The sequence below is a fragment of the Physella acuta genome, unplaced genomic scaffold, assembly GCF_028476545.2.
Source record: "Physella acuta isolate Inbredline_101_S28 unplaced genomic scaffold, ASM2847654v3 ptg001419l, whole genome shotgun sequence".
Classification (NCBI taxonomy): domain Eukaryota; kingdom Metazoa; phylum Mollusca; class Gastropoda; family Physidae; genus Physella; species Physella acuta.
In genome coordinates, this window is record NW_026732934.1 from 227,022 (window position 1) to 250,781 (window position 23,760).

Sequence of the window (23,760 nt, forward strand, 5' to 3'; positions counted from 1 at the left end):
AAACAGCACAGATACAGTGGTATCTATGAAAATTAATACTCAAGATTATCCTTGCATAGCAATTCTTGCAATAGTAAGTCTCACTTCTCCTACAGCACTAGAAAAGCTAATAAATTAGCAAAAAAAACTAAGTTTCATGTTTACAATTTAATTTCAACAGATCAAACTTTTTATATGCTTAGTAACTATTTTTATAACTATATAATAAAGTTTTACACCAAGAAATCTGTTTTGTTCTCTCTTTGACTAAAAGACCACTGGTATTTTAAAAATTAATAGTAGTAATTATTGCATTCGAAAAGCAATAAACTTCCAATATCGATCTAGCACAGGGGTCGGCAACCTGCGGCTCGCGAGCCGCATGCGGCTCTTTTGATATCAAGATGCGGCTCTCCAGCTCCTTGCACAAATACTAATAATCTTAATCAAAAAATAAAATATTTGAAATAAAAAAAAGTTAGTGGCTCTTTAAAAACTGGAAAATGTAGTAAATTGCATCTTTTGGCTCTTCCGCTTCAAAAGGTTGCCGACCCCTGATCTAGCACAATACATGCTAACAATAATGCAAGAAAGGTACAGTACAAGTTTTATGAAATCACCCTTTAAAAAAAAAGTCTAGTTTAATGCCCAATTAAGGGCTCACCTAGAGCTTCAACTGTGCATTGAGCCAGAAAGACAGCAAAGCACAGGATTTTTGCTTGATTACCCTATCTCCTGCTTGAAATCTATATTGTACTATGTGATTAACAATGCACTGCCAAACTATTTTTTTTTTACAAACATTTGAAGTTTTGAGTTAGATAAGAAACTTAACTTGTACAAATTTCTCTGTGATTTCCTTGAGATAATAAATGAATCATGAAAAAGCCTCCATTTTGTATTCATGGTAATTTGAAAGATACCATAGTAGAATACAGTCATTTATATTTTAGTATTTTTACTTCTCTAGACTGAACAAGGGACATCAAAACTGTTGCTTTTAAAATTGTCCTAGTTAATGTTCAACAGCTATAAATTCCAAAAAGGAAGTTACATTATAGAGTTGGTTTTTTAAACATTAAAAAACTACAAAAGTTGTTAATAAATGTAAGCAGTTTATTTAATGAATATATATAGGATCCCAAATGCAAATAAAAATTAGCTGGTGATTTAACATAGCCACACATGTTCCATTATCCAGCCTTCTTAAATGAACACAATCAGGTGTTTCTGGAGTGGATGGTGACAATGTTGTAAGTATACACTATTTACAATAACAGTTGTAGTAAACTCATGAAATGGCAGCTATTCAGCATAATAATTATGTACAGATTTGTTTAACCACAACAAAAACTACCACAGCTCTTGCTTAGTGGCATTATGAAAAACAATCATAATCATTCGACTATAGTCTCAATACTATTAGCTCCATATATGTACAAATTATGAAAACAATATTTAAGAACTTTTAAGTGTTTATTCATCATCTTCAGATTTTGCAGCCTTCTTTTTCTTCTTCTTTTTCTTGCTGCTGCCTGCATCACCGTCAGCTGAAAATTAGAAGATAATACTCTTGTTCTGATCTGTATCTAGACAACAGTGGTTCTAGTTTAAATTCTACATTACAATTAACATCAAATTAAAAAAAAGAAAGACAGCATACCTGATGGTGTTTCTATTGACACATCCATTGAAATATCACTCTCTGAATGCTTACTCTTCTTTTTCTTCTTTTTTGGAGTTTCTGTCTCCGCCTCTTCCACGTCCCCTTTCTCTATTACTTCACTTTCAGATTGCCTCTTCTTTTTCTTCTTTTTCTGTTTCTCTGTTTCTGCTTCCTCAGTTGTTTCTTCTACTTCCAGTTTTATTTTTTTTATTTTTGGAGGTTTTACATCCGCTTCTTCCTCTGCTTTTCTTTTCATAGAGGTTGGAATTGTTGAGTCTAGAGCAGGATTAAATGTCTTCACTTCACTGCAAAACAAAAAAATTATACATGAATTAATATTTGCTCTATACTATATTGCCTTTTATCTTAGAAACTAACTAAAAGATCTTGCAATTAAACTATTAAGTCAGCTTCAGAGGTAGTGACGAATGGGTTAATAATCATATTGTCATAACTGATAAAAGTTTCCATCATTAGCAGACTTCTGAATGACTAGCTAGTCATAATACAAAATGCAGATAATTTTAAAAGGAATCTGTTCTTAAACACTTAAAATTCCAAATTATTTTTAAGAATTTTCAAAATTTTGTTAATGTATATCATTTAAATGTTGGCTCTTTACTGCTCAGGTCTCTATATATTTTTCTAATAAGATAAACTATGCAACGCTATGGAATTCCATGATCAACATTACAAGAGAAATTATTTAATCCAGTAGAAATTAAAACAAATGCAAGAGATATAAAGTTGGGTAAAAAATATTTACCTAACACCTGTATATTTTTCTTGTTTTATCTGAAATTTACCAGAGCCACCTAATTTGCGTGCCTGAAAAAATAGAAGTAAAAAAAGTTATATAAATATAAAATAAAGCAATAAACATATCTAGTAAGCTAAATGCACAAGAATACTTACAGCCTTTTCATCCAGATTTCTAACCCTGCTCTCAATTTTTGCTCTCTGTTCCACACCAAGTGTACAGTCACTGTTCTCACTTAGAGCATCAACTCGAATAGCTAATGAAGCTTTCGCTGCCAACATTCTTGAAAGCTAAAATATATAAATTTAATAATTAGATATAAGAGGGTAGGAGATACAAGATTTTATAAATATGTGGGCAAGAAAGTTACTGACCTTTCCTTTGTTTTTAGGATTAGCTCCACCAACAATTGATGCATGATATATCAGACCATATTTAGGTGTGTCGTGTTTAGTTTTTAAGGCTCTAAACAGGGCTTTTTCTGCTCCAAGGATCTGTACTGTAGACGCTGGGTGCTTTGCAAGGTTAAGCAAAGAACCTATTATTGAATAAATAACATTACAATTTTAAAATCGTAATATTTTAAATAACGACAAGAAATTCAAACTCAGAGGTGATAAATGAAGTCTGCTTCAGAGGTAGTGACGAATGGGTTGATAATCATCATGTCATAAAGAATATTAGTTTTCCATCATTAGCAGACATTTTCTAGATAAATGTCCAGTATACATTTAAAATGATTATAAAAATAAAATAAGTTATCAAAATGGCAGCCACTTGATGTTTTAAGAGGTAGAGAGAAATGTTACCTGCATGAGCAATAAGTCTTGCTCCTACTAATTCGCCAACCAACACTGTTAAATTTGGTGCAACCATTGACATGCGTTCTTTCAAATAACTGTACAATTCATCTCTTGTTTTGGACATTTCAATTACCTGAAGACAAATGTATTAACAGTAAAACACTAATAGAAAAATATTCATAAATGTTATTTGCTTTATGTGTGTGCTCTCATTCAAGATGTGTCCTCAATATAAATAGGTCCACTACTTTGTTAAATTAATCATTGAGCAGCCATAATTATTTTAAATTATAAGCAAGTTTTATACCTGATCACACAAGTTTTTAATATTAAAAATATCCTCCTCTGATATTTCTGTACCCATTGATATTTCTGCTGCCCACTTTAATTCTTTTTCCAAATGCTCAGGCAAAATATCTGACATATCCATGGTTCTGGCTGTGTTACGATCACCTGGAGAAAGATGTTAAGAAATATATATACCTACTAATAAGTACAGACAATATTCAATACTGTTTTATTTTTCAATATTGTTTTTAAAGTAAACATACCCATGGCTTTTACAACTCGTGCATATGCCAAATTGTCTGTGATAATCTTGGTCAGCTCTGGGAAATGCCACCCATACCATTCTCTCAGCCTCATTATATAGTTATTTAACTCCTTATCAACGTCATCCAACAGAGCTGTTGAATAAAAATATTAAATTAAGTCACACACTGTGGTGTAAAAAATTGTATGTTAAGTGCAAGAAAAAGACCAGTAACTTACAAACTGCTTGGACAATCATAGTATCCACTTTATCAGGACTAAACTTTAGTCTGTATCTCCCCAAGCTGAAGATGAATTTTTTAAATGCGTGAATAAAGATTTAGGTTTAATATTTACATATGAACAACAAAAAGACTAAAAAAAAAATCACTCAGAATATGACACTAAATTAACCATTTGGCCCATAATGCAGTCTATGTAAAACCAAACTATCATACATTTATACTTATTCTGGATCACACAATTCTGTCTCATGTCTACAATTTTGGATTATTAAGAAAGTGGGTAAACTGAATAGTTTATTTTTATTTAACAATTAGGTCTTAAGCCTTTTTCTCACATTTTGAGCTCTCTTAATTTTTTGATAATGTATGCCCCTTTTCTTAGGATTTGGAAAGAGGTAAATAAGGGTTAAGCTTATCTAAAAAAAAGTAACCAAAAGTTAAATACCTATGTGCAAGACCTAAAGACATCTGTGCTAAATGACTGGACTCAACCATTGGTGATACAAAACTGTTTAGTTGACTACGTATGTTTCTCATTAACTCTTGAATGGCTGAGTTTGTCACACAGTTCAAGTCATACTTTTTCTATAAAAGATATAGTTAAAAAAGTCAAGGAAAAGTCATGAAAAACTATATTCAGTAGAAATAACTTAAAATGCTTGTGCACCTACCTTGAGCAATTTACCAAGCTTGGCATCTGCAACAGCCAGTTCACACTCTGCATCTTTAAGAACATGCTTTTTGAGGATGTTCTTCAGATTTCTACTGACTTTCTCATTCTCTACTGTCAAATTAGCTGGATAAATAATTTATAAAAACATGTAAATAATTATTTCATTTTTTAGGCCTAAAGAATTGTATTTAAAATTGATCCTGTAAATAAAATAGCTAATAATAAATTCAAACTCAGAGGTGATAAATGAAGTCTGCTTCAGAGGTAGTGACGAATGGGTTGATAATCATCATGTCATAAAGAATATGAGTTTTCCATCATTAGCAGACTATGTTCTGGATAAATGTCCAGTATATATGTATAATGGTTAAGAGTGGTGCAATACAAATTTAAATCAGTACCTGCTACTGCCTCATTTATGTTCTCAAACTTTTGAAAGTGCTTGAGTTTCAAACTGAAAATAATCAATGGCAAAGGCACTGTTTAATTTATATTTTAGATTTTACAAACTTGCAATTATTGCTTCTAAATGTTTTTTTTGTAGGCCTATAATTTTTTGAGAGTGATTATTCACAATCTAGATTACTATGACACAACTAGCCAAATCTACTCACACTTTAGAAGCCTTATCTGGTGTCTCAAAGTCTTTAAATAGATTGTCTATGTTTTGCAGTTTAGCTTCATCAAGAAGCTGAAATAGATCAAATTGTAAATTTACACCGTGTAAAATATTGTAAAACAAAGGAAGGGAAATAATGGCATTGTAACATCGATAACTTGTAACATCAGATTTTCTTGAGGATTGTAATTATTCGCAACTTAAAAAATTATAATTTTTCAGAGAATGAAAATATTGATAACATTAGGGTAGTATTTCTCACTACCCCGGAGGCGTGGCTGGTTGCTAACAATATGGCGTACGGACCAGATGCATGACTTCTGACGATTTTTCGTCTTAGTTCCAGAGACCTTCTTAGAATTACTTTTAAAAATGTTTATCACGAGTAAAATGGCGGGTTTTCACGTTATAAAAACATGCTATAGGTGGCAAGGCTAAATATGCCAAAAGCATTTTAAAATTTGCTTTGGAGAATGAAGGCTAAATTTAAAAGTCGGTCTCATTAAAATTAATAGAACTTCTAAAATAGCCCGGAGGGTACAAAAATGAATTGGAGGTTGTTGAACTATTAGGATTATCATTATATGAAGGAATATATCAAATATTGCATGCACTTTTTAAAATAAGACACGACTTTTGAATGACAACCAAATTTTTTATTTTTTAAAAACCACGTTTTTATTTGCGATCACTAGTGAGGAACTCTGGGTACATGGCAATGAGTGTCAATAAATATTAAATTAAGTAATTTAGTTTAAAACTAACTAAAAACTTCAAAATGAGTGCCTAATGGATTAAATATGGATGTCTATCATTCAGTAGTCATGTTTAATTTGAAATGTGGGTAAATTCTAGATTTAGTAAGAAAAACTACATTAGGGGTTAAACTTACAATTGCAAGGCAGTTAAGTTTGGATTGTTCACAATTATCTCCCAGGCAAGATACTATAAATAAACATTTATGAACTTACAATGACCCCAAAACTGAGGCCAACACAATTTCAAACAGCTATTGCCCGAGCTATGACGTATGCTGATAAGTAAAGTCAATGCGAACTCACTGTGAACCCGCAACCATGTAGGGATTCTAGTGCTTTTTTGTTTGTTTTTTTGCCGCATTTGCGCGGTTTGCTACGTGTTACGCGTTAAGGCCGCCTTTGCGCAGTTCGCTCAGCGTTACGCTTAATCTTTGCCCTAGGTGGCACGCGATCTAAAAAAACATATCAGGAATGCCCGATATTTTTTTCGTAGTAACAATTTAATGTTGACATAGATCTAGTTCGAGTTTAAGTGTATTTCAACACCTAAGAGTCTAGTACTTGTAAAAAAAACAGTACAGTGTAGTGTCAAGGAAAGTTTGTGAGGTCAGATGACAGTCCTAGATCTAGCAGCAACCTAGCTAAATCCTTTAACCTTTAGGCCTAGCTATCTAGCATGCGTGATAGTAGATCTAAGTCAGTATTATTTTCGAAGTGTCTACTCGGAAGAAGATTTTTCTCCCTAACGTCTCCACTTAGTCGGCAAAAGATAGCTCTGCGCATGCGCAGTGACCTATGGCTAGAGTTAGGGCTAGAATGAGGGTTAGGGGTAGGATTAGTGTTAGGGATAGGGTTAGTGATAGGATTAGGGCTATGGTTAGGGAAAGGATTCGGGCTAGGAATAGGGTTGGTGTTAGGGTTCTGCGGTTGTAAACACACGCATGCGCAGTACCATCGAAAACATCGCCGCGAAGGCAAGTCGTAGTTTCTCTCCATTGCGCATGCGTATCTTATTCCGGCTAGCATCGGATTATTTATCCTACTTGAACTTAAAAAAAAATTCAATTTGCTTGAGGGGGGGGGGAGGAAGAGAGAAGTGAAGACAGACGATCTCGTGCGATAGTAAACGTAAGGCAAGCAATCACGACAGTGACGATGTTTGGAAATTTTATTTTAAAAAAAAAAGAATCACAGTCTACGTCATATTTTCAATATGATAAAAAAATGTATAAAAAAAACTAGTACCGGCCGAGCTAACCCCGGGTTCGAACTCTGAACTCCTTGTCTATGAACTTCAGACTACAGCTGGCACACTGTTGACTCAACCACAGCGGATGTGATAGAAATGCTAAAAGTAAGCATTTTGAATTACAAGATGGCAAATCAAACCTGCGAGACGCGTAGTATATTCTTTAGGGGCCACGCTTTGCGAGACGCGTAGTCACTTCGTTTTTTTTTACCTTTTCTAATTAAAAACCACATTCATAAAAAAAAAAGCAGATCTAGTGTTTTCCTAACATTTTTGTGTATTTCGGTTGTGTTTATAATAAAATATGCTCAACTGGAGGTGAACGTGAAGCAGGGTACGCTAAAATCACACTAAAATGGAGGTTTACCCTTTCTGACTTTCGAAGGCTACTGATCTTGTAGCTAGTCTCATAACGCGAGTTGAATTACCTCCCCTGACCCGCTTTTTTATGGCCACTTTCTAGTTCGTTTTTTTTTATCGCGTCTCGGCACTGTTGCTAAAAATAGCATTCGCGCAATACCATACGGGTAAATCTGTTTGGCGTCTGCTACACGTGATAGATCGTTGAATGGCCGACAAGCTGATATAAAAATTATTGCGACCGGATGCGATTTTCGTGGAAATTGAGCTAGATTTAGCAAAAGACAGCTATATTTGTGTAAAATATTACTATTTATACTTCTACTTACACAGATATTTTGATAACTGCAGTTCAGCCGTCCATTTTTCTTTTAAAATGTATCTTTAGAATTTCTGTACCTTTTGGCAATCGGTCAGGAGCATTTGCGCACTAAACCCACCCCCCTACGGCGGATCCGATTTTTTTCCCAGTGAACTCGTACTGACCTCCCACATAGCTAAGATAGTACATTGATACTGATGGGAAAGCCTCTAAATCTGTATTCCTACTACTACTAGAGATCTAGACATAAATCTAGATCGTGGAGTTTTTATAATGACTTTTAAATTGAATGTCTCCAGTTTAAGATATTTTTTTTTCAAAACATAGCTACTTTTAGTACTATATTTAAGTATTTCAAACCCTTTTGGTAGTTTTTTTCTTAAACTTAGACCTAGATCTAGTGATTAGATATCTATATTTTGTACTTATAACTTGCAGGCCTATTAAAATAATAATAAAACTGTTTGCTTGATAACTTCATTAGGTCATTTCATAAACACAAATGTTATAAACATTTAAAAATCACAAAACCATAGGTAATATCTGAATTCTGTAGCCTACCTTACATTTAGGCTAATACTGAATTAAAAAGAAATTACATTATAGCTAGGCCAATGCAAAAATTTAATTTCAGTAAAACAATATAATAGTTACATATTTGGATAGGGGCTGTCAATCTGATTACAGATCAGTTTGAATTTTCAAAATCTGACCATAAACAAAAAAGTTATGAATTTTTTAGTCATTAAAAAACAGCAGTTTTTTCAGACAACCGGGGTAGACCCTGAAAGAGGAAAAATACTGGGAGGGTATGGACCAAATTTTTAAGCGTTTTTCACTAAAAGTGGTATAAAAGCCAGAATACTTTATCAATTGATGTAATTTTAAGACATTTTATAGATTTTTGTATGCTGAATCCAATGATGCTATTTTAAAAAGTGTCCTTTGATTACTCAACCTACTAATCTCATAGATTATGTAATACCCCCCTTTAAATTTTTTTTAAACATCTAATAATCAACGTGATAAGAAGTCATTCTTTAAATGTAACGCTGTTTTAATCTAAAATATGACATTTGTATATGCTCAAGCTAATGGTAGATTTGAAATGGTCCAACATTGTTACATAACTATCAAATGTAAAGGTTATGTAATCCCACCCTTTGCTCAAAATATACCATGAATTTGTTTTAAAATCACTTTTGCTCATTGTCAGTTAACTTCAAGTTAATAGCCTACTAGAAGAAAATATAACTAATCAAGTTTTTCAATACAAAGAGAAGAATGCTATAGTAAATTTGTGATTAGGTAACTTCTTAAAAGATGTTATGTAATCTATGTGCAATACTATAGGCCTACTCTGTTCCAAAAATAAAGGCCTATCTCATTATAATTATATTTCTTGTTATTTTAAATATCTTAATCCTTTTTGCTATAGAATTAGTCTAGTTACAAATGTGTCTGATCAGAATCAGAGTGTGCTTTATGGTAATTATGTAATATTATTACCCATATTAAAGTTAATCATTTTTACAATGTCAATAAAATAAACTTTGGAGGAAAAAATTTTTTTTTTTAAACTTGCACAAGGTATAGATCTAGTTATAGATACATAACATAAATTTATATTTATGCCCAATGTTTATGCTAGTAGTAAGTATGTTTATGTATTTTGTAAGCCTACCAGTAGGCCTTTTACAATTAAAAACTTTCTTAAGAAAAAAGCACGTGTTTGAGTGCTTGACTGTGTAGATCTAGTAGATTCTAGAAATTGTGTAAGATTACCGTGTTTGGCTATACACAGACACGTGTACCACCACCAGCTTTTGCCTAGATTTAGTTCAATCAGACATGTGGGTAACCAGGTCTTCTGACCAACGAATTTTATTGCCCTATTACGTAAACACGACCGTTGGATAGGCTAGTCGGCCAACCCCAACCCGATGAACGTGTCAGATGAATAGTATGTAATCTCAGAGACAAAAGTCTGGCAAGATTTCCTGATCTATGCCCGAGGGTTAGTAACATCCACAAAGTGAAGGGGGGGGAGGTGGGGTATGAAACCACCGTGTACCGTACGGGTGTTATACAACATCAAAAGCTATGCTCGTCGGCTTGTCGCGTCACGGACTAGTGGGGGCGGGGTGAGGTTATGGGTGTTACATACAGTGTAGGATGGTCAGTGGCTACCCTCATCCACCCCACCCCATTTTGGTCGATTTGGCAAGCTAGTGGTATTAAAATTTGTAGAAAAGAGCCCCGGATATAATTTAATTTATTTTTAAAGCCATTTTTACGAAAAAGTAATGTACACAATGATGAAACGTTACACGAATCACATCACAACATTGTTTGATCGGGCCGAAGCTATTCGGATTAATTTCTAAAGAAGATTAATTTTGACGATTAGTCTTCAGCCGTAAATACTAACAAAACTTTTGTTTGACGTTTCAATGGGTTAAGACAAAGTAATGCAACATGTCTGTGTGCTTATAAATATAAAGTAGCAATAGCCGTCGAGTCAAACACGGGAACACATGTATCTATCTTTAGACATTGTTTATAGTCTCATCCAATCGGATCAAGCGCCTAGCGTCACGTGACCACACACTCGGCTGTGCCACACGATGTGTAGATCACCAATCAGTCGGACGGCGGCCGACGCGTTAATTTTTATTTTCGTTCGGTTTTAAAATGTATGGACGGCTTTATTACGAGGTGCTATATTACATGTCATACATTAAAATAAACGGCGGGATTTCGGGAATACAGCTCAGGGTTCAAATGTAAAATATGTCCAATAATAGACCGGGAAACTTGGTTCAACTTTGCGGTCCGATATCTCCAAAAGTATTTAACTTATTTTGACCACGAACCCTGAGCGTTATATGTCTACATTTAATGTATTCGTCTGCCAAATTTGACTGTTGTAGTACGTAAACTCGATACGTGTATAAAAATTTTGTAACGCGTCATCAAGTTAAAGACGGCGATTTGAAGCACAGCAGGGCGGTTCAGTCAGACAGCGGTCGGCGCGTCATGTTTATATTTTCGGTCCACTTCAAAGTCTATAGACGTCCTTATTATAGGGCCTTATAGGACATATCATACATATTAATAAACGTCGAGATTTCAGGAATACAGCTCAGGGTTCAAATAAAAAATCGGTCCTTAAATAGCTCAAATAACTTAGTTTAACTTTGCGGTCTGATATCTCCGAAAGTATTTAACATATTTTAACCAAGAACCCTGAGCGTTATACGTGTACATTTAATCTATTCTTCTACCAAGTTTCACAGTTGTAGTACGAAAACTCACAGAGTCTATAGACTCCAAGTAACACCCCCCTTTTAAAAAGGTGAAAAAGCCTCCCCCCTAATCGGCACGTCGCCGCGGAGGGTAAAAAATGCGATTTAATCGGCGATTTCTTCAACGTCTGAAATAATAGAGAAATCAAACTAATACAGTTAAAAAGGTAATTCAATTACGAACAGAATGATGTATAACATGTTAACATAAACACAATAAAAGCATGCAAAAAACAGAGTTAAACATGCAAGGGGTAGGAAAAAGCCGATTTGTCCGATTTTCTCGGCAGCGGCATTGGCCTAGCTAATCATTAAGGTTTGAAATTAATACAACTTGTAATTAAGAAAGAAAGCTTCAATTCTAAATACTACAAGATATAATAACAAACAATGAAACAAATTCAAAGCTTTTTTCAATCCATTTAGTCAAAAAGATTTTTATTTTTTCCGATATTGACCAAAATAAGTTTTTAAAGCTTAGGCCTAATGTTTTTACAAACATAACTCAGTTTTATTAGGCCCCTGTAAACATTAATTAAGATTCCTCTGTAGACAAAGCAATCTATTTGGCAGATGAAGTAGAGATCATGTTTCTTGACCTCGGCATATGAAGTGATTGTCCGTGTGGTCAGCGATATTCACAGCCGCCTTTACTTTTTACCTTTAATTTCCCCAATGTATATTAGGTACCCATCAGAAATGGGTTTAATTTTATTAAACAAACATTTTGATATAGGCCTAGATCTATAATCTATAACATTCCAAACAACATATGTTCTGTAGAATGTACCTTTCTGCTTCCAAATGTGGTATTTTCCAATTGAAAATTCATCACAAAACATACAATAAATTATATAAATGGCATTTTATAAATTTATATAAACTATTTACTTTCACCTTGGTGTAAAAAAATGTAGGTATAAGCAAACTGATTTCAATAGTAAGAAAGAATCATGTCTTTTCTTGCTTACTAGAGGAGTTTACACTTTTCGGACACACACCAAAAATTACGTAGGAGCGAACACTTCGTCGGTTTTTGGCTCATAGAAACTTTAATTAGCATGTCTCACGCGAAACCACGGCGCCTGCACGTAAACTGTTCATTTATGAACACTTCCGTGTCAAGTACTTCCGTTTCCTTTCTCAAGAATTATTTTTAGAAATTTTTTAACGTTGCATGGTACGCACATTTCTATTTTTACACCAGCCGGATGAAGTGACCTAGGGTTGGACTTAGGGGCAAAACTTGAACCAATCAATGCTTAGCTAAAAGGTTACACTATAAATAGCTTCTATATATGTATGGAACATCGTAAATGTCAAGGTTAATGGGTTTTTTTGTGCTTGAACAATAAAAAAGGGGTGTTCGCTAACTTATTTGGCCTTACATGGGACCGGACAGCAACACAAAAATATTATTAAATAAGAATTTAGAGCATAAAAGGGGCTGGTTATTGAAGGGAAAGGGTCAAAATAAGGTCAAGAAGGCAGTGGAATGCGAAAGAGGAGGGGGAATCATGTGACCTGGCTGGCTTAGCAGCGTACTGCGCGAGCCGCAATGGCTGAATGGGATGAACTTTGGGAGTGTGGGAAAAAGGTTTTATACTATTAAAATTACCTCACAAACAATCAATAACACAATATAAATGCATATATGTTTTTATTCATTAAATTGACTTTAAATTATTCTAAATGAACAAAAAGTGCTATGTCCGATGACGGGTAAAGGTGTCCGAACACATGTAAAACTGTATTACATGTGTTCGAACACACGTTAAGACCCCCCAGTCACTATAACAAGAATAGCTTAAGTTCTATGCGTATGAATACAAAATGACACACACATTATTAAAGTAGAATGGTTGCGGATAGATATGATACTTTTTTTTGTTTTCTATGTTAAGCGGTTACTGAATGAGACCGCATGGAATTTTTACGTTGCGTTTTTTCGCTATGTGTGTCCGAAAAGTGTAAACTCCTCTAGCTTTAAAACAAGTGAATTTGACTTTTTACCTGCGTTTTTGGTCGCGTTTCTATATATTTTATTTGCGACACTAAAAAAATTATATTTAATCAACCGATTATGCTAAATTAATAAAATTGGTACTGTTGGATTGCATTTTTAAAGCTCTACAATTATATGCTATTCTTTTTATAATTTGAAGAAAATTGAATTTATATGAGACTAACTAGATCTTGTCTTGAAGTCTAGAATCACTGATTCAATCAGGATCTAGAATCTAGATTTCTAGACTATATTAGATCTGTTCAAGGTAATCTATCGTTTTAGCGTAATCAATTCGGTCGTCACTAGTAATGTAGGGATAAGGTAACTAATAAATATGGCTTAAATGTGAAAATATTTTTGCATATTCTACTAAAATACTAAAGATAATTGAATATTAAACCATATTTAAGGGTTAAATCAATAAAAATGTCATGAAATTAAGGTTTAACAACGATGTTCCAGAAACTAAATTTGCTATTAAAAACAGCGGCCATCTTAAGAAAATATTATTTTGAGTCATTTCCCTTTAATTTCTATTTGTATGGAAATGTATTGATGTTTGCTATTAAATACGTTTGTCTTGTGTTTAAATACAAAGCATGCGTTTTTTATTTAAATTCTGCCCTTTAAACAATTTAAACTTTGATTGACTGACAATAAACATCAGTTCTAGAATTATTATTATTATAGATTATGAGATGCAATTTTTATACATTAAGAAACTCCCTATTTTTATATAGCTACCACTACATATCTAATGTTTATTTAAATATTAGTTTGAGTTAATTGTTATTGTTTGTGTTATTGTTTGTTTGCTATTGTCATTTCATATTTTCATGCTTTTTTCCTTTAATTAGTGATTTAATCATAAATGACGTCATGTTTTTTGACATCTCTTCACCTTAACCCCCCCCCCCCATTTTTGCCGTCACGAAATAGATTTTCTAGTCGTAATGTCGAAAATTACCTTTTTGCCCTGCCTGTTATTACTGTTAAAAAGACAAGCCATAATTCGAACGAAAAAGAATTGTTTCAGCATTTTTGTATTAGGCCAAATACATAACGTTTCACATTTCTTAACCCTCCCCTTTCCTGCGTAAAACGTCGTCTCAAAACCAGTTACTCCACCCCTTAAGTGCGTGATGTCATTTATGGTAGATGTCAAGTCCTAACCTCCAATACACATTTTGAACAACCTTTGTTGTCAAAATGTTGATACCAAATATCCAAAATGAGAAATATGGGGTTGTCCATAAACGATGTCACATATGCTATTCTAATGTGACGTCAATTTACGTAGGACTGCAATTTATGACCTATAATGAAGGGGTGATCGGGGGAGGGGGGGATGAGTGACGTCAATTATGGAAGACTTCTATAAAGCTGTGCTCAATGAAAATGAGGAACATAAAGCGTTCGTTTTTATGCATACCTTTGCTCACAACGAATGATCATAACTTTGATAACTATTGCAAGCCTAAGCGGTGTTAAACAACCTCAGCACACCATCCCCGCCAAAAAGGGCCTGCCACTAAAAATGCCTACCGACGAAAATAGGCCGCACTACATTGACTCCGAATGAAATAACTTCTGACAATAAGGCTCAAACCAACTAGCTTCTGGCAACCATATTCGACAAGAATCCAAGACAATTATTGGCTTGCAGGTAAAATTGGACAAAACAGCAAGTTTCGCGACATGGGGCATAACAAAAGATTAACCCTTAATACGACAGCAGCTAATGTAAAAAGCCAGAGCTCAGTATAGGCTTGAGTTTAATATAGAAATAGTGTTAGCAGTGGACGGTGCATTAGGAATACGGCAGTCGGCTAAACGCCCGAGTCCGACGATGTCTGAACATCTAGTTTGTCTTTTATAAAGTGCGGAGCACCTTTAAGAGCTGAGCTTGGGGAGGGGAGGGGGTCCCTGTTGACACCACCACTAGCGCCGCTTATGTCCACATATCAATCACAAGTTTTGCGTGGAGCTTAATGGGCAGACGAAGTGTATAGGTGGGACCGGGAGCCTAAATGGATTTATCGAAGCCGCTGTGTCACGGGCATTTTAGAGCCGAACGTCTCAGGGCAGCATGTTGCAGAAATTAAAAGCACGTGAATTTGTGTAGTAGAGGGAGCACAGCATGCCACTGTAATAAATTAAACACCAATATAATATACCGTACTAAAGTCATTTAGATCTATTCGTCAGACTAAACGTCGCTAAAGTCTCAACGCAATAGTGCCTGTTTTGACTTTTTTTTTAATTACGCGGTATCTCTTTCTTTAACATTAGCCTAATGACAAATGACGTCACGCGCGCCGCGAACTTGGTGACGTTGTGCTAAGTGGGGGATGAAACGGCGTGGTTGAGAAAAATGACGTATTTCTTTTTTTTTAACAGACGAATAAGTGATAGATTCTAATTTTCCTACGAACTATAGGTTGATCTAGGTTTTTTTTCTATAGGGAGATATCACTATATAGTGGGTGTTTTTTGTTTTTGTAATAATGGATGGTGGGGAGGGGTAAACATCGACTATTGAACAAATAAAAAAACTGATGAAAGCAGAAGGCAAAGAAAAAAACCCATGTGGTATTCAGATGTAACTAATTAAAATTTAAAACTATTTTTATAAACACAATAATCTTAATTCAGAAAAAGTGCAGGCCTAAGACTAATGTCTACAGACAAAATAAACAAATAGGCTTAAATGGATCACCCATAAACAGTGCCGGCGCCAGGTTATTTAGTTAATAAAAGCGCCCCCCATCTGCAATTTTTTTCATGCCCCCGTATTACCAGAGGCGTAGTGACCCTTCCCGGCGCCCGGGGACAAGCTTTCGATTTGCACCCCCCCCCCTCAAACTTTTAATTTGTTTTCCAACCCATTTTGGCGCCCGTCCCCCCCCCCCCCCGCCTACGGACAGCGCCCTAGGCGACAACCTAGTTCGCCTTATAGGTAGCGCCGGTCCTGTCCATAAATGACGTCATACTTTTCCCGATGAATTCCCTTTCCCCCAATCGTCACTAAAAGCAAGATGATGATTTAATATCATATCGCAGTTCTACTATACCCGAACGCGTGATCACAATTTCTAACGAAAACGAATATATTCTTCATCATTTTAAAAAGAATTATTTTACCCCCTCCCATATTTTCAGTCCAACGTCATTTATGAAGAATATGGACGATCTAATAATTGACAAGTTCATCAGTACAAAAGGGTTTAATAAATGATGGACCTCCCAAAAGTTTTTGAGATCTTGGATGTACATACATACATAGCCTTCATTTCAATTGAAATTAAAGATAAGAAGATGGCCCTCTGTCCTACTTATATTAAACAAGACAACTATGTGTATTAAACAACAAAGTCAACACAATATACATACGAATAGACATTTATATCAAGGGAAACTACTCTAAATTTTATTTGGAAAGATGGCCGCTGTTTTTATCTACTAATATTTATCTCAAACACCTAGTTTAAAGTTAGTTCCATGATATTTTAAATTGTTTTGGTCACTGATTGTTATTTTTAATCAAGTATCTGTTATATTTTGTAAAATTTGACTTAAATATACTTATTTAAACAAATATATTCATCAGTTACCTCTCCCGCACATTACTACTGCAGCCGAATTGATTACGCTAAAACGATAGATTACCCTGTTCAATTATAATAACAGCAGATAAAATATGTTAGAGTAGCTAGATCTAGATTATATTCCAGATAATCATTTCGTTGCCACAGCATCACCCATGCCATGCTTTTCTTGCAGCCATGACGGCCATGTGGACAACTTTTAAAACCGGTCGCAAAAAAATTATGTCTGATTCATAGGCCTAAAATCTAGATTGAACTCATTTATGATGCTTTAGTTTGTTTTTTACTTTTACCTATTAGATCAATTACCTTAAACAAAGCATAGCCCGCTGAGGATTCAAACAACACCAACATTTTGACAGGTGCCTGTGTTTCGCATCAATACTCTTGCAAAGACCACCACGTGCGGAAATACTTTCATCAGTACAATCTACATGCCGTATCTATACAAACCCGCCGAAACACACAGGAACCCATTCAATAATTATAGATCTAGATCTGGGCCTTAAAATATTTAATTTTATATTTTATTTAAACTTAAAGTTTAAAGCACGATTTAGCGTGCTGTTTAACTGTTTCATGTAAGAATTAACATTTGTTGAATAAACTTTAGCGTGTTCATTTTTCAAAAAATGAATAACTCTAGAATTGTAGAAAGATAGGAATAAACATGTTATTCAATATTTTTTTAAAAAGCATTTATATATAGTATAGGCTTACTAACCAAGAATATGAATTCTATTTTTTTGTAAATAAAATTTGAAAAATAAGTAAAATTTAAATTAATATTAATAAAAAAGTTTGTTAAAAAAAATGAAAGTTAGTACCAAAAAATTCTATGCTCGACGTTTTTATTTGTGTCCGTTCAAAACATTTAACTTTGGGGAATTTTGGGGCATTAAAACTAGTGTTTTGAACGGACACAAATTTTGAAAATTCATAAAAAATTAGTTTGAAGATATGCACTTAAAATTTTTAGCTGATTGCCCCAAAATATGGAAGAAGATTATGAATTGACTGTTTATTGGGCTTAAAATGTAATATTTTGTGAATGGTGGAAAACCTACGGTGGGGTTAATTTTTCAAGATGGCCGCCGTTGTCATAGTTACCAAGATTTTTTCAAAAAAATTTTTTAGTGGAAAAGCATATGCGGATGTATCTTAATAAAGCTGTAAAGAAATAACTGTTTTCTAACGAGTATTAAAAAAGTTTTTTTTACCGGAGCCTTCCCCCTTAAATGCGAAGTCTTCTGTCCCTGGTAGCGACCCCTAAATATAACCCCATCTGAATAGTATTCACCAAATGGAATTTTTGTGGTACCTCGTTGAAAAATCAAATTTCCGTTAAATAAGGACCACTGATGTATATATATATATATATATATATATATATATATATATATATAGGAGAGGATGGGTGAAAAGTCACAAATTTAACTTTTTAGGTTTTGGAGACAAGAATTGTGAACCTTTAACAATGCCAATGCACCAGATACTAGTTCCACATTTCAGATAACTCTATGCAGAGCCGTTTGGAATAACTATTCACGGTATGCCCATGACATACTTGCAAAATGGTGCTTTAGAATTGTGACATTTTACCCAAGTGCGGGATCAAAAAGTCACATGCTTGGGGTGAAAAGTCACACATTTTCAAATGTTTTATGGTGGAATCTATTTCATTATTTGATAAAAAAAAATTTTTTTTTTTGCTATACGAGTGGTCCTTATTTTTAAACTTAGTTGCCAGGATTATTTTACCAAGTTCATATCACTGCAAGCTTTGAAAATCAAAAGAGCAAACGTTGCTTACCAGCTGTATATCTTCACGACCATTGCCTGTTGCCTCAAGCGTGTTTCGATTAGATAATGGAGGATAATTTGCGAATCAAGTTAGACGTGAACTAAAGAAAATGTGGCCTGAACACGAAGAACCAAAGCATAGCCAAGGTTTAGTTGAACATGCCATCCAGGTTGTTATAACATGATGATGACATTAATGCAGACGAATCAGCCCGCTGGGCTGAGTGTCATCAAATTCATTCAATTAATGGAAACCCATTCTTTTCATGAAGGAATTCAACAGTCGCCAGCAAAACTGGGAAGCTGTCGATAACTTAGTTACAGAGGCAGATATTGAGAACATTAAACAAGAAATGGAGGATGCTATAACTGCAACGGTTTCCTCAGCTAACAAACCTGCTGTCAAGGCGTAAAGTCCAGACCGTGTAGTATGTGAAAAAGAATGTACTGCATCAATTCTTGTGGATCCTGTCGTAACGATGTCCATGCTGTTTGTGGAATAGCTAATATAAAGCAGACGAAGAGTACGGAGGGAACATTTTTTGCAGATGATGTTACAATAAACAAGAAATCACGAACAAAAGGTCAGCTAGCTTGCAAACTCAATGTGGTAAGATACGAACAAAATCAAATGCAAAATTCAGACAAGCTGAACTTGGAGATAATGTATGCACCCGTATATCAAATGTTGACAGAGGTCGCGGTGATCTCCGAAGTATCCTTGCAGTAGCAATATTTGTCGAGGGTGCTACCTGCAAGCTAGGAACGGAATATAGCGCTTTGAAACAATTGTATTTCAGAAGTGAGTTTTCAATCTTGATTCTTACATTGTCGTCCGTCGGCACTGAGGAAAAAATACTACGAACCACCGCACCTTCACAATCACTGACCGGCGGCCAATGCAGTTGCACTCGTTGCAGTTACACCGCGTTTACACTTGCGACAATGTTACTAGACTTGACCTACTAAATCGTATACTATACATGTTACGAGTATATGGAACATCTTCTGAGTCGCCGGGCACAAAACCACGCCTCTTTGTGTGTTCTGGGTCAAGTTTTTGTCATCGCTCGCTGAGCGAAAACATAGGACATGTTCTAAATCAGGGGTCTCCAAACTTTTCAGTCCGAGGGCCGCATTAACTATCAAATTTCAGTTCGTGGGCCAGTTTCTTTCAGGCATGTCTTTGATTTCTCTGGGCAAAGTTCCTCAGCCATCACCAACGAACGATTTTTCCGTTGACAAAAAGATCTCCGCGGGCCGGATGAGAGGACATCGCGGGCCGCATCCGGCCCGCGGGCCGTAGTTTGGAGACCCCTGTTCTAAATTTTCAGATGAGTGCACATGCGTCAAAAGTAGTAAGCGCATCATAGGTCTCAGCTGATTGCAAAATTAAATATAGATTCTAATGATTTTGAGTTTTTGAGCACACGATTTCATAATTTATAATTTCTCTAGGCCCTGCTAAAGTTACATTTTTATCATTTCTTTTTATTTCTTTAATTAAATTCCAAACACGTTTTAATGAAATAATGTAATGTCTAAGCATTATAATTTTGCCTTAAAACCAGTTTAGGTATTAATTAGGAAAATATTAATTAATTAAAAATATAATTGAACCAAATGTATATCCAATTTTTTTTCTTGACCAATATTTTGTTTTAAGTGTATCAACATATTTTCAGTTTCCGTCTGACATGAATAAATCTTTAGGCCCACCAGAATGTGCTCGTGGGATCACACATAATCAACTTACTATAAAAACAGGCAGATAAAAAAGTCATTATTGGCTAATTATTTAGGTTTAAAATGGGACATAATTAACATAAAGAAACGAATTGGGGTGGGGGGGATGTCATAGGCCCTACTATAAAAACTAGATCTACTTTTATTCTTAATAATAGACTCAGTATAGTGATAACACGATCACAATACGTTTAATGAACTTGACAGATGCAAGTTTTTGGAGAAAATCGGACCTTTACTTTCAGCAAACAAATATTTAGCCCTGTTTATTGGAAGCTGTTTCTGAAGGAAATAGACTAGCAATTAAAGAAGCTGGGGAAATGGCTACCATGGGGTTGGGGTGGGAAAGGGTGATTGTACTGCGGGATGGGAGGGAGGGGTAATAACAGGTGGGCAATGTCTACGACCCGTGGTATTATACACAGTATTATATTTATAAAAACTGTCTAGCTCTAGTAGCTGGCATAAAATTTATAAAATCTTGCAAGTTCTCTAATTTTTAGATAATTTATTGTTGAATCGCAAGCACCGTGGCTACACAATTTTCCTTTTGAAAAAAAAACAACTGTGTGCCCACTATCTTTTTTTTTTACTTTGATTTCTTTTTATTTTAATTAACTGGGCCTATATTGCGGCTATATAGCAGACGCTCCGGGTCAAAAGTCATGCTATAAAATGTTCTATAACATGTTCTGTAAGTGTGAACGCTAAAGTATACATGTTCTGTGAACAAATTTTTCAAGACAAAATTTATTTTTGGCGGGCTTTGTGTTCCAGAAATGTATAGTATACATTGTCGTAAGTGTAAACGCGGTATTACACAGCCTTGTACACAACAAATCGCTCCAAGTGTAAAAAAAAAAAAAAAAACCAATCTTTTATGTAATTCTAAATGTCATAAAAGTTCATCTTGTTGACACGTATGATAATAAAGATTAAAAAATATAGAAAAATAAAATAATTTGAATGTTTCTGTCATTAACTTTAATTAATAGTTAATAAAGACCCAATTTAGGGATCATAACGGTATAGAAACATGCTCATGAGCTTCAATTTTTTACTTCGGCCGGTCACCCCTAGCCATTCCGCGGACTGGCCGGCAAATAGCCAGAATCAAGAATCATTTCAAACATAGACTGGTCAACCCGCTGTCAATGTCCCGAAATCATGACATATCCGTTCATCACTGGGATGTGGGGGTCATCCATAAATGACGTCACACTCGTATGAGGGGGAAGGGGGGGGGGTTCAGATGTTGCGACGTCACATTTTTGCATTATACAAAAGCAATGTTAGAAAACGAATTTTAGACTTTATTTCGCGTTTTAGAGAACTGTTTTAATAAATTGTAATAGTTTAGACAAGATTTTGGAAAAATATCGATGTTTAAAAAAAGTTCAACAGCAATTTTGAGGGGGGTTGTAGGTTGAGGTGTGCTGTCATTTTAGGGGGGGGGTCTGGCTTTTTGTGACGACGTGTGACGGAGGGGGGGGGGGGAGGTAAAAATCGTCAAAAAAGCGTGACGTCATTTATGGATGACCCCTTAGCAAATGTACGAATGGTGCTGCCCATGCAGATGGTATTAATAAGTTGTCTTTGCCGAATTCGGACTCATTTCTAAGCCAACTTGTCCGATTAAGAATTGAAGTAGCTTTCCAAGTCATTTGTTTTGCCGAACTCTTACTTTAGAGAAATAGAAATTAAGAAAGGCATTTGGCACATGCTAAAATAAAACTGCTGTCAGTTTTATGCATTCTATCTCAGTTTGTCTCGTGTCCATTTTCGAGTGTTGAAGACGTCTGATAATAGCTTCCCATCTTTTCTTCGGCCTGTCTTTTTTGTTTGCCTATATATCTAAAGCTTGTTCAAAACGTGAGGGGGGGGGGGGGGGGGCGACGACGGGACGACGACATATGACCCCGGGCGCCGACCTTAGGGGGCGCCAAATTGAAAGTTTGAGGAGGGGGGTGTAAATGAAAAGTTCGAGGGGGGGTGCAAATGAAAAGTTTGAGGGGGGGGGGGGGGGGTTGCAGATGAAAAGTTCGAGGGAGGGTGCAAATCGAAAGTTTGTCCCCGGGCGCCGGGAAGGGTCGCTACGCCTCTGGGCGACTGAGTTTCCCGTTGGAAAAAGGCCCTGTCGGATGTACAAAACAACACTAGCCAATATTCCATAGCGCCCACCCTAAACTTTATAAAGCCTTTTAACCCCAAATGAATCTCTATTCTTAGACCCGAACTCTAGCCACATCCCTTTGTGACATCCATGCGGGATAGAAGGGGGGGAAGGGGCGGGTAAAGAATTCGAGTTTTGTGGACGCTTGCAGTAGGTGGCGGATTTAGGTTGACGTCCAAACATAAGGAAGTTGAGTTTTGTGGACGTTTGCAGGATGGGGGAACGTTCATTTAATTCAGTAGTAGCTAATTTATTTAAAGACCTTAAGAAAATAAATGATACATTCATAATCATATGTAAAAATATATTTAATTTTACAACCCCAGAACCCCCCCCCCTCATCACACATCGTCACAAAATTACGGACCTCCCCCCTACGAGTGTGACGTCATTTTAAGGAGGGAAAAACAAAAATAACACTTCCAAAAAAATCACGCGAATCCTTCGATTGCATCAACTTCATATAAATTTATATAGGAAACAGTCTTTTAAGTATATACATTAAAGTGAGTGGTATAAATCACGCAGTTAAATACTAGATTTGAGAAAATAAGTTGGAAGTGAAACTTGTATGTTAACACCCAAGTCAGTATTTTAAAACCAACAAAAATTTACTGTAATGTGATTTCGTCGAGCAGAAGTACATGCAAAAAGTAAAACTGGAAGGGGGGATACTTTACCTACAACTGTAAAAAAAGTTACCACGCCAGGGGCATACATAATGAGGACATAACTAGAGATTTAATAAAAGAAGAACCTGTTGTGTTCTGGTAACATGACACATACTTATAACTATTATTAATTATCTAATCATTCTTATGGTCTAAACAAATGATTCCTCCTATTGGAAGTAATTTATTTTATCTGCTAATTAATACAGTAGAGGAGTTTTTTTTATTGGTTTCTGAGACAGCTTGTAGAGGAATGGTGTGATCAATGTTTTCTAGAATTAATGAAAGTATCTACCAACTTCAAAACCTCTCAAGGTATCAACAAATACAAGTGAGTACTATTTCACCTTTTTGCCATTCAACCTGATCCACAAATAAAACTATATGATACTATTGAAAACATGCCATATAGTAGATATTGTAGATTTGGTTCCCAGGACTATTAGCCTAAATTACTTGCTTAAATAAGGAACTATTT

The 23,760-nt window shown here is 35.2% G+C and overlaps 1 protein-coding gene across 1 annotated transcript; it reads right to left on the minus strand.

Moving 5' to 3' along the window:
- Positions 1-132: 132 nt before the first annotated feature.
- On the minus strand, positions 133-17,330 carry LOC131927559 (nucleolar protein 58). The gene is made up of 14 exons (XM_059283268.1): positions 17,199-17,330; positions 5,272-5,348; positions 5,059-5,111; positions 4,656-4,780; positions 4,430-4,569; positions 3,980-4,044; positions 3,760-3,894; positions 3,516-3,661; positions 3,215-3,341; positions 2,780-2,943; positions 2,561-2,695; positions 2,412-2,473; positions 1,643-1,950; positions 133-1,529 (listed from the first exon to the last, which is right to left on the minus strand). The coding sequence occupies exons 1-14, from the start codon at positions 17,241-17,243 to the stop codon at positions 1,456-1,458; spliced, it is 1,656 nt and encodes a 551-aa protein (XP_059139251.1). The 5' UTR covers positions 17,244-17,330; the 3' UTR covers positions 133-1,455.
- Positions 17,331-23,760: the final 6,430 nt, after the last annotated feature.

Excerpts from the sequence above, each read along its gene's own strand:
- LOC131927559 (XM_059283268.1), bottom strand. The coding sequence starts at position 17,243 with ATGTTGGTGTTGTTTGAATCCTCAGCGGGCTATGCTTTGTTTAAG. Across the intron at positions 2,944-3,214 it reads AAGACTTATTGCTCATGCAG|GTTCTTTGCTTAACCTTGCA; the intron begins GTAACATTTCTC and ends ATTCAATAATAG. Across the intron at positions 1,530-1,642 it reads GTCAATAGAAACACCATCAG|CTGACGGTGATGCAGGCAGC; the intron begins GTATGCTGTCTT and ends TCTAATTTTCAG.